We start from the raw sequence: 11,617 nt of genomic DNA, 5'->3' as shown, positions 1-11,617 counted from the left end.
GGCAGGGAGACCGGGGCGGCTCCCCTACCGCGTTGTCTAGTCCGTCCCGTACCTCCTCCTCCTGCCGCTGCCACCGGCCGGCGCGGTCGGGCGCTGCCCGCGGCGCCGTGGTCTGGCTGGCGGTGGCGGCCCCCTGCTCATCCCCGACGCAGATTCTCGATTCGTGCGGCGTTTCCGGTGGCGGTGTTCCTTGGCCTACGGCGGCCCATCGGCCTGGTGGCGGCTGGCGGCGACCTGTCGCGGTGGTGGCGACGCCCTTTGGCGGCGGGGCGGCGGGATGGCGCAGGTCGGCCGGCGGCATGAACCTGGCCCAGATCTAGTCCCTATGGGCCCCATCAAGGTCCTAGCGGGCCGGTCTTGGCGTTGCCTCACTGCTCTCTACACGGTGATGAGGTGGAGCGGCTCGGACGATGGGCGGCGGCGCCGTTGGCACGTATTCTGCAGCGCGAAGGCGGGGGCTTTACGGGCATATGAGCGCCCGGCCGGACCTGTGTGCTCACGGGTCTGATTTGCCCCTGCTATTGCGTCCGATTGGTTACCATCGTTGACGGTGGATGTTGAGCCCTCCCGCGTACCGACGGTGCTGCTACCCTAGTCCCGCCTCCTCCTCATCATTGTGCAGACCCTACTTCGTGGTGTCGTGGTGAGACGGCGTGGAAGCATCAAGTCCGTGTTGGCGCAGGGTGGTGGTCGGTTTGGTGGCGAGCTCCGGAGCCCCTAAGGGGTGGGTTGGGATCGGGAGAAATCCCTGTCGGTTTGGCCGACACCGGTGTGGTGGCGCCTGTGGGTGTCGTCAGTCCTTCCTGGAAGGCGTCGGGGCGACCCTTCCTATCACCTCGCCGCGTACCGGGGGAAACCCTTCGCAGGAGCATCGTCGTCGTCGCATCCCTTCTTGGAGGTGTTGCTTGGTGCCGGCATTCCGGAGTCGTGGAGCTTGGCGGGAGTTCTCCGGTGGGCGCAGCGGTCGCTGGGCTTCTTCGTTTTTCGTTGATCCGCCGTTCTTGGCATTTGTTTCTTTTATGTTTTCTCCTCCGTTTCTTTTTGGGCGTGACTGTGCTGCTTCCGCCCCAACACCTATCTTTGGCTGTATCGTGGTGGTTGCTTTGAAATACAAAGCGGGGGGAAACCCTTTCTGGGTGATTTACAAGGGATGTCATTGTACGGTTGTCCAGTGATAACAGTGGTGGATTTTTGTACTAATCAAAAGGAAATAAAAAACAATGACGCATATGATGTGATTAAGACCACTAAGATTCTCGAGATCTTTTTGTAGTTTGCACACCTTATAAACTACAACAATGGAATTGGTCACTATTCTGAATTATTCCTTTTACAAAGTGTTACTATATTGAGTGATTTGGATCTTGACTATTATTCATTTTATATGGCCATTTTGACTATGTTCAAAAGCAGACCATGAAGGACGATTCATGCAGGAAGCCAGGAACTATTCCAGCTCTTGGGCTTTCCAATTTGTTTTTCTTTTGAATTGTTTAAATCATCGTGTCGGTGATGCATGTTATAAAACAAATACAATAGTCACTGAATGTAATTAAAATTTGGCAGATAACTGAATTCAATTGTTATCATCTTCGCGACAACAAAATCGCGTAGCAACATGCAGGACATCATCTAGTTTATAGAGTTTGGACCCCACATGAACATAATCAACACATCTAACCGAACAAAGAAATCTCTTAAACCATCGATGATAAATAACTGCCAACATATGGTTCATAGTAAGATCCAAATGTCATAGATGTTTCCATAGACTATAGAACCAGTTGTAAAAATTCATAAATATGTCGTATATAGATAGATGGTTCAAACAATCAACTGCGATGACGTTTTGAATTATTTATAATGATCTCATATGTTGTAGGGAATATCTTCAATGAGACAAGCTCCATCTTGATAATTTTGATTACATAACATGCATGATACACTTATGTCAAACACACAAACATAACTTGAAATCTAAATATAGAATCTAAACATAAATTTATTAATGAGCTGGCATAGATGGGTATGCCTCACATGCATGGCAATTATGAGTATGCTTTGGAGAGGTATAGTTGATCATGGCTCATGGTGAGCAGGTGAAAGTAGAGGGATATGTCTTGTTACAATGGTTGAGTAGGAGGGTCAGGTCGACGGGAATGTCGACGGGGATGAGGCCAAGGAGGTTGGCCTTGATGGCAGTGCAAACACAGACTACGACATCTAGATCAGCTAACCCACTAAGCAGTGGGCAACATTGCTCGGTCTCCGACACATTGATCCGGAGCTTGAGTAGCAACAACACATTGCTGCACACAGTTATCTTTAGTGGGTTGATTGGGCAGGAACCACCAATCGACGGCGCCGGTGCAACAGGTGGGGTAGGCACCAAAGGTGGTGCAAGAACCATTGGAGGGTTACCATGCACAATAGCAATGAGACCAATGTTGAGGGCAAGGAAGAGAGCAACTTTTGTTAGCGCCATTACTTAAGATTTGAAGCAAGCTAGCTGGTCGTTTCTTTGGTACATGTGTTGTTTGAGATGTTTCTGTTTCGTGGTACTTATAGCTAGAAAAAAAATTAGTGGGTTCTTTACATCCCCCAATATTTCAAGCAATCATTGATGACTCATAATTATATACCATACATACCTTATATTTGGTAGTAAATTATCACGTGTTCTCAAGGACGAATACAATATTTACACACTTCTTCGTTTGGTTAAATCTATTTAATTCAAATGCTATAAAAAGGAAGCTTCTACTTACTTCCTAATATATTTTGATAAACAAGGAAACATGTAATTGTTGGAATTATGTCCTAGATAGAGGCAATTATTTCTATTATTATATTTCCATGTTCATTATCAAGTTTATATTTTTGTTCTATAAGTGTGTTGGTTCTTTATGAGATGCATAGAAAAACCCAAATACATGTGTGGAAACATAAACACCAATGTGATCCCTAGTCATGCCTCTAAGACTTGCTCATTTTTATTGATGATGATCTTGTTTTCCTTATCATGAGCATTGTTATTATAAAAAGGATGATATCAGTAATGAGAAACATTGTTACCGAAATACCCTCAATGACACAATCTCCATCACAATAATTTAGATTACATAACATGATTCACTTGTGTCACGCACACACACAAACATAACTCGAAAGCTAAGTATGTATAATCTAAACATATATTTATTAATGAGTTGGCATAGATGGGTATGGCTCACATACATGACAGTTGGAGCATCTACAGCCGGACCCCCCATATCCACCCCAAACGCATAGGCGGACTGTTGATACATCTCAAACGTAACTATAATCTTTAATTGTTATATGCTATTATATTATCATTTTATATGCTTTCTATGTCATTATATATTATTTTTCTAGGCTAACATAATAATTTAGTGCCCAGTGCTAGTTTCTGTTTTCGAATGTTTTTGGATTTCTAAAAAATCCATACCTATAGAAGTCCAAACACGACAAAACTTTTTGATAATTTTTTCTGGACAAAAAGAGACCCTACAAACTTTGGGGGAGGACGAGAAGACCCACAAGGACCCCACAAGGAAGAGAGCACGCCATGGGGTGTAGCGCGTGCCACCCTGGCTTGTGAGCCCCCTGTAGCTCATTTTCCCTAATTCATGGCCTATAAATTTCCACATATTCAGAAACCCTTGAAGCGAGACCCAAAATAATTTTATCGCCAGCCTCTATTCCGACGCGATCCCATCTGAAGCCATGTTCTCGGAGGGGGAATCATTGGGAAGGCCATATTCATCTACCTTGTTGCCTTCATACGCTTGCAACCAAGTAGAGAGGTTGTGCTATCGATCTTCTGTTGGAGGGATCGTTCAAGGGTGGTTTGCTGGATCGTCATCAATGGTTCGAGGGATTCCAACTATGATGTACACTGACTCGTCTACTCCCATTGCACTCCAGAGTCGGTAACGATCATTGATCCAAACCCTATATGCATCTTCATATTGTTCATGGGTGATCGTAGGGCGCTTTTTTGTTTTCTTTTTTACTACGTTTTCTAACACTCGGTCCCATTAAGGATGCTTAGTACTGCTTTTGTTGCCTCATCCCCACAAACATCCTAGTGACACTGAAAAATGTGTTGGGTTTTCGTTAGGGCCCTACACCTTTGTGGGGAACATCTGAAAAAGAGCAGCCTTCACCTCTTCGGCCCCATAATCCTTATCGAGCTTGAAGTTCACCACTTGCGTCACCTTTATGGCTTTACCGCTGTCAAGGACCACGTCCATCCCTGTTACCCCTTCAGAAGTGTACAAACTTTTATAGAAATGGACTATGAGGTTATACAGCTCGTGAACATCCATCACAACTATTCCATCAGACATAGTGAGTTGTCCTATCTTGTTCTTCTTCCTCCATCTGCTTGCCTGCTGATGATTTTTGTGTTGCTATCCCCCTGAACCCTTGGTCACTACTTCCACATGATCTCTTCCCTGTGATTCCATTAAGTGATTTTTGTTAGTAGTGGTGTTATCTCGTCCTGGCCACATGGCACCTGACCATGGGACCCAGTTGTCAGTTTTTTTGTCAAACGTCTCTAATTCAGTGATAATCCAGTGATCAGTAATTTTTGAAATTGTTAGCACAATAGTGGTGTTTTTATGAAGAAAAAAACGAATGGTGGTGGTTTTATGAATTAGGGTCCCAGTCACATCCACCACTTCTCGAAAGTCATTCATTCGCTTGGTGTCCCTCTTCCGACCCCAACATCACTTCGATGTAGTACTTCGTTGAAATCACCAATACATAGCAGCGAAGATCTGACTCCGATATTTGGAACTTGATAAGTTTCCAAGTTGTTTTATCTCTCTTGTATTATCTTCTCGATAGATATTTGTAAGCTGCCATTGTTCTTCTCCATCTATTCCAATTTTCATATCAATATGATACTAGGAATTGTGATTGTAACATAATTATTCTAGTACATAGACAAACCGCCATTTCAACCATCACTCTCTACGACATAACAATTATCAAAGCCCAACCTAAACGCTAGATTATTTGACATAGTGCTACCTATTTGAGTTTTTTATAGGCATAGCAATCGGGGCAGTCTTTTGCGATAACGTGTGTACCTCTCGAACTATCATGTGCTGCCAATCCCTCCATTACAGAGCCTGCCAAATTTTCATCACAGTTCAACTTTTTTAGGGTGAAGTTCCATGTTTTGGTTTCTTCCTATCCCTTCACTTCACATATTGAGGTGGGAGAGGAGGGACATGTAGCCCTTCACCAGATTGCCCTTCCTTGGTAGCCGCGGCTTCTTGCGTGTTCTTCTTTCCGGTGGCATCTTGTTCTAACCCGATCCTTAACATTAGCATGCACATTTCATGTACCAAGGTCCAGCTTCGTTGCAACACTTTCTTGGTCCTTCTCTTCACCTACCGGAGCTGACATATTATTTAATGGGCTAGTCGCCGAGTCGTCCAACTCGTCCTCTCCATCTTCATCCAAGCTTGCCTCCCCTGAAGGTCACTTGCGGGGCATGTTTCATGTGCCAGCCGAGCCATCACCACGGTCCCAACCTCACACACCCTTGAACGGCATGCCCCTGGATAGAGCAACAAAACCACCTCGAATAGCACTTCGACCACTAGAAAAATACCTTCTTACCAGTTACCGCCACCATATAGTCCTTATACTCTATCATCTGGCCGAAGGTTATGACCAAGGATGTTGCAAACTCCCAAAAGAAGCCGATCTTCTCGTACTTAACTGGCATAAATTTTTGCTCCTTCCCATTAAGGTTCAAGGGTGTAAACCTAAACCCTGTATGGGTTCATCTCCATGTTGTTTACCTGGCCAACCCTACGAGCCATCTGATCAACAATGCCTTGCAACCTAGAGGTTAGAAGTATCATCAATCTGTGCCCAGACGTTGACCCGCTCTAGCTTGATTGATCATGGTTTTTCTTTTGCCACCATATTCATCAATAAGTACAACCAAGCCGCGGAAGATGCACAGAACCCTGGTGCATGACATTGTTCTAGTCGCCTAGGCAAAAGCACTATATCACGAAGAAATTGTCATCAACTTCCCCGACCTCCGGTTCATGTGCCAAGTTCCATGCATATTTCATAGTATCTTTGAATGCATCTGCTCCAAAGAACTTGCTCGTGCTCACCTTTGCAACCGCCAACCATCTATCAGATTTGGAGAGACCCGAGATTTCCTCTTCGCCCACAAAAATATCACCAAGCTCTTTGTCTTTCATATTCATTGCTCCTTGTAGATCGATCTCAGCCCTACCCTTGCATTTTTCCTCCTGCTGCACCGTCCGGACTCCTTGAGGATGATGGCGCGGCCATCTGGCCGATGAGTGCAGTCGCGGGGCAGAGGATTATTATGAGATCAGAGGGACGGAAACAAGACTGACTAACCCGACGCCAACGAGGAGACGACAGAGTACAAAAACCCTAGACACCTAGGGTACAAGGCTGTCATAGTTTGCCTCTTTTTTTTTAGAAAATGTCGTAGTTTTTTTTTTGAATTGTAGTTTGCCTAATAATCGAGAAAAGAGAACTCTTTTGCACAGTTTTTTTAGGGTAGGTTTTTTTTAGCCGCCTAAGAGAAGCGGGCCGAGTCCACTGGAGGCCCAGCGGAGCGACGCGGCCGCACATTAAAAGGCGCTAGTCGCTACTAGAAGCGCCGTTTGAGCTGTGTTCTCTTCTGCGCCACTGCTCCCCGCCGCCGTCCCGCCTCCGCCGCCGCCGCCCCGCCGCCGCGTCCTCCCCGACGAACTACGGGACCGAGATCCGCCGGCCTCCCGCCTCGACCCGTCACCCGTCCCCGAGGTACTCCGCCCGGCCGCCCCCCAGTCCCCTTCTCCGTGGCTGGATCAGCGCGATGCGTTCCTGACATTTTTTCTTCTTCCTCTCTCTCTCTCTCTGTGGCTGGGCAGATGGAGAGGGTGCTCAAGGATGACGCCATACAGGAGAAGGGCGAGCGCGCCAGGATGGTGAGACGACCACCCAACCCCCCCTCTCTGATCCGCTCGGTTCCACTGTTGCTTTAGGTCGGTCCGTTCGTTCCACGGTGCTGCTCTCCCAGCTGAGGGCTGAGTAAGGGCTAATTCGCGGAGCACCAGATCGGGCGCCCGAGCGTTCCCCGCCGCCGCCTAGTGGCTTTGCTTCATAGGATCTGTATGTAGGTTACTGTGGCTTACCGATGCTCTGTTGCCGTTGCAATGTGCTTTGCAACAGTGTGCAATGGGCTTACTCACCTCCTTTTAGACCGCAGAGGCTGTAGATTGCTTGCTTTGTCGAATTGTCGTTCAGCCTCTTTGTTATATGGGCTTCTAATTCATTCGGTGTCATCTCCTGGCAGGCATCTTTCGTTGGTGCCATGGCGATCGCCGACTTGGTCAAGACCACACTGGGCCCAAAAGGAATGGTATGTGTGTGCTGGTCTCAGAGGAAATGTGCATTTGGACAAAAGATAGCAGCCATTCAGATGCTAGTGTTTGTGTATTTCCCTTACACGATACCTTGTTAATATCCAGGACAAGATCCTTCAGTCGACTGGCCGAGGGCGGAGTGTCACTGTTACAAATGATGGGGCTACCATTTTGAAGTCCCTTCACATCGACAACCCTGCTGCCAAGGTCCTTGTTGGTATCCTTTTTGGTTGAATCTATTGATTGGTGATGTTCATGCTGAGGTGATGCTTGTTTCTAGATCTGGCAGCATAGGCTTCTTATACCTTTTTCTGACCTCGTTTGATTACTTGGTTGTATGGATGTTCGTTGTCCCTAATTGAAAGAAGATGTAGTCCTTAATGATGATTCTTAGACATCTCTAAAGTTCAAGACGATGAAGTTGGTGATGGAACAACTTCTGTTGTTGTTTTGGCTGGAGAACTTTTGAGGGAGGCTGAGAAGTTGGTTAACATGAAGATTCACCCGATGACTATTATTGCAGGTAATCCTCATTTTAGACACAGTTTATCTAAAATGTTATCCCTAACAGGCTCACATTTAAAAATTGTGCAACATCTTAGTTACTACTCCATCTATTTCTAAATATAAGCCTTTTTAGAGATTCCAATATGGACTACATATAGAGCAAAATGAGTGAGTCTACACTTTAAAATATGTCTATATACATCCGTATATAGTCGGTATTGAAATCTCTAAAAAGGCTTATATTTAGAAACGGAGGGAGTACTTCAATACATGTTACTGAGTCTTGGTGAGTAATAATACAATAGCAACACTTTTTAGAGCAGTCGGACATGTGAAGTCTGAAAAATGAGATATCATGCTTACATACTTGTCTTTTGAATTAGTCATGCTTAAATGATTAAAAAGCAGCCCCCTCAGTCTAGGTAACTTCTGTGTTGATGCCATTTTGAAAGTACAAAATAGTATCTGAAAAACCAAAATGTGAAAGCAGTGCACTTCTGCATTGATGCCATTTTGTCAATGGAGAGCTACGACCATTAGTTTTCTGTTCAATTTCATGTTTGGCTTTTCATTTCTTATGTTGTTTTGTTTGATTATTTATGCAGAAACGATAGACATGACATTTAAAAGAGAAAACAGATACACATTGTAGAACTGTTTGCAAATTTTTAGCTAATCATTTGCTTACATGTGAACATCTCTAATGCTTTGTCATCTCCCTTAACTATTAGGTTACAGAATGGCTGCTGAGTGCGCCAGAAATGCTTTGTTGCAGAAGACCATGGACAACAAAGATAATACAGGTCACCTATTTAGTTACTTTCTCATATATGATTTCGTCACTATATTTGAGCACTGTGTAATCTTCTGTTAGTTATTACTTGCGTGGAACAAGTTTTATGTTTACTTCCTGGAATACTAGCTTATAGGACCTGGTATCATTGGTTGCCCTAGTTGGGACCTGGCAGTAATTTCAGTCAGATGTATACATTTTAGTTATGCTTTATAGTTTATATATCAAGAGTTCACCACCAGGAATATTCTTCTGACAGTAAACCTTCATTGGTGCTGCAGACAAGTTCAGATCAGATCTCATGAACATCGCCATGACTACGCTTAGTTCGAAAATTCTCTCCCAGGACAAGGAGTATTTTGCTGAACTTGCAGTTGATGCTGTCCTCAGGCTTAAGGTAAAAAGGGCTGGGGGAAGTTGGTCATACCATATCTTTTCTATATGTGGGATGTTGTTTGAAGTAGTAGTTCTTTATTATTCATTCACATTGTTACATTATGATGGTAAAATGTTGATTTGATATCATCACACTTGTTCACTGGTGGCAGGGTAGCACCAACTTGGAATCAATCCAAATTCTGAAGAAACCTGGAGGATCTCTTAAGGATTCGTTTTTGGACGAAGGGTATGTTCTTTCACAAACTATATTATGGGAACCTTGTTCTCTTTTATCCCTGATATATTATATATCAGTTCCAAGCAGACCGGTATCCGTTTAACAATCTGAATCTGTTTTGCAGGTTCATCCTTGATAAGAAGATTGGCCTTGGTCAACCAAAGCGAATTGAGAATGCTAATATTTTGGTTGCGAACACTGCTATGGATACAGATAAAGTTAAGATTTATGGGGCACGTGTCCGGGTGGATTCGATGTCTAAGGTTGCAGATATTGAAGCTGCTGAAAAGCAGAAAATGAGAGAGAAAGTTGAGAAAATCATTGGTCACGGGATCAACTGCTTTGTCAACAGGCAGCTAATCTACAACTTCCCCGAAGAACTTTTTGCTGATGCTGGCATCCTCGCAGTTGAGCATGCTGACTTTGAGGGCATCGAGCGGTTAGCTCTTGTCACGGGTGGTGATATTGCATCAACTTTTGACAACCCAGAGTCTGTTAAGCTTGGGCACTGCAAGCTCATTGAAGAGATTATGATTGGGGAGGACAGGCTGATTCATTTCTCCGGGGTTGCGATGGGGCAAGCTTGCACCATTGTCCTGAGAGGAGCAAGGTATGTCTTATTGGTGCAGCTCCTCATCATGCAGTGATAACATTGTATTATTCGGTCACTCTGTTTTATTTGGCCACACATTGAATATGTGACTTTTTGTCTGCAGTGAGCATGTGCTTGATGAGGCTGAGAGGTCCTTGCATGACGCCCTATGTGTGCTTTCTCAGACAGTAAATGACACGCGTGTCATATTTGGCGGTGGATGGCCTGAGATGGTGATGTCCAAAGAGGTGGATGAACTTGCAAGGAGGACCCCTGGGAAGAAATCTCATGCGATTGATGCTTTTTCGCGTGCCCTGCAAGCCATCCCAACAATCATAGCTGACAATGCTGGCCTGGATAGTGCCGAGCTGATCTCCCAGCTCCGAGCCGAGCACCACAAAGAGAACAGCACTGTTGGAATCGACGTCATCAGCGGCGGGGTAGGCTCATCGTGACACCGATTTTGTATCTAACCTGTACCTGAGGGAGTTTGGAACTACTAACATGGTCCCCTGTTGTGCAGCTGGGAGACATGCAGAAGCGTGGCATCTGCGAGGCGTTCAAGGTGAAGCAGGCCATCGTCCTGTCGGCGACCGAGGCTGCGGAGATGATCCTGAGGGTCGACGAGATCATAACCTGCGCCCCACGCAGGAGGGAGGACAGGATGTGAGATACCCACAAGCCGTTTTGATGCTGGGCTATCTATGTATGGTTTGCCGAGTTGTGGATGGGTTACCGTGGGTCCACAGCTGCTTTGAAGTCTCCATTTCGATTGCCGTCGAGCCCTGGCCCCTAAGCGACCGGAACTTGTTGTGGGAGTAGATAGCATTCCGTAGGGAGTTGCTTTGGTTTTTTTCAAGTTAATTTCCACTAGAGAAATATAGTTATGTGTATGCTGTAACCTTGTTTCAACTTCCATCTTTGCATTCGGAGGCGCTTCTTTCAGAGCATGCATGCACTGATGCAACTGTGAGTTTGCCATCTTGTCTGCTGTACTCAGTTGGACAGCAACCATTGCTAGCAGTGTATTGCTACCACTGTTCTGCAAGGTAAGAGACATGTATGACTGAAACTGGATCCAGTCCTGTTTGCAACTAGGTACAGATTAATTGCAACCTGCTATTGATTATTATTACTCCAGTAAAATAAAATATACTGGGATAAAGTATGTAGTGCTGGCCCCTAAAAAATGACTCCAGTAAAATAAAATATACTGGGATAAAGTATGTAGTGCTGGCCCCTAAAAAATGGGTAGAGCTATCTAGTCTCTGCAAGCAACTTAAAGCCCCAGTATTCAGTTGATGGTCTGTTTGAGCAGTGGCATCTTTAGCTGGTGATCATTATCAGATGAGCAGCTGCCTCTACTGAGCCACATCCAGCTAGCCATGAGCCACATCTAGCTCACATAAAACTGTCGCTTGCTAGAACAAACTCAGTGATGTGCCTGGACCCCACATAACCAAAACATGTCCTCTTCACTACTTTCAAGAAGTACTAAAAAAATACTTTCAAGTTCAGAACCAAAGGGGTTACAGAAGTTTTTTCTTTTTGAGCGAAAGGGGTACAGAAAGCTGGACAACTCGATGATGAACATGTCCACAAGGAGCTTGCGTTGAAGGCCTTCCCTCAAGTGCCAAAGAAACTTGTCTACAAGGAATTAATAC

General features: G+C 45.1%; 2 protein-coding genes across 2 annotated transcripts; one reads left to right on the top strand and one right to left on the bottom strand.

Annotated features, from left to right (window-relative positions):
- Positions 1-1,874: 1,874 nt before the first annotated feature.
- LOC119306053 (cortical cell-delineating protein-like) lies at positions 1,875-2,517 on the bottom strand. The gene has a single exon (XM_037582391.1). It carries the CDS (start codon positions 2,483-2,485, stop codon positions 2,087-2,089), a length of 399 nt encoding a protein of 132 aa, XP_037438288.1. The 5' UTR covers positions 2,486-2,517; the 3' UTR covers positions 1,875-2,086.
- A 4,197-nt stretch (positions 2,518-6,714) lies between these two features.
- On the top strand, positions 6,715-11,030 carry LOC119311431 (T-complex protein 1 subunit beta-like). Its single transcript, XM_037587066.1, has 11 exons — positions 6,715-6,843; positions 6,951-7,007; positions 7,376-7,441; positions 7,551-7,662; positions 7,840-7,968; positions 8,684-8,755; positions 9,027-9,142; positions 9,294-9,370; positions 9,486-9,971; positions 10,078-10,393; positions 10,477-11,030. Exons 2-11 carry the CDS (start codon positions 6,951-6,953, stop codon positions 10,621-10,623), a joined length of 1,578 nt encoding a protein of 525 aa, XP_037442963.1. The 5' UTR covers positions 6,715-6,843; the 3' UTR covers positions 10,624-11,030.
- The last annotated feature ends 587 nt before the right edge of the window (positions 11,031-11,617 follow it).

This window comes from Triticum dicoccoides, chromosome 5B (genome assembly GCF_002162155.2).
Source record: "Triticum dicoccoides isolate Atlit2015 ecotype Zavitan chromosome 5B, WEW_v2.0, whole genome shotgun sequence".
Taxonomy (NCBI): domain Eukaryota; kingdom Viridiplantae; phylum Streptophyta; class Magnoliopsida; order Poales; family Poaceae; genus Triticum; species Triticum dicoccoides.
Note: the sequence above shows the minus strand (reverse complement) of the source record. Positions and strands in the feature narration are given on the sequence as shown.

What these genes read in the sequence shown, in the direction of transcription:
- LOC119306053 (XM_037582391.1), bottom strand. Translation starts at nt 2,485, where the DNA reads ATGGCGCTAACAAAAGTTGCTCTCTTCCTTGCCCTCAACATTGGTCTC.
- LOC119311431 (XM_037587066.1), top strand. Translation starts at nt 6,951, where the DNA reads ATGGAGAGGGTGCTCAAGGATGACGCCATACAGGAGAAGGGCGAGCGC. An exon ending in GGACAACAAAGATAATACAG is followed by an intron (nt 8,756 to 9,026) that starts GTCACCTATTTA and finishes TTGGTGCTGCAG; the next exon opens with ACAAGTTCAGATCAGATCTC. An exon ending in GATTCGTTTTTGGACGAAGG is followed by an intron (nt 9,371 to 9,485) that starts GTATGTTCTTTC and finishes TCTGTTTTGCAG; the next exon opens with GTTCATCCTTGATAAGAAGA.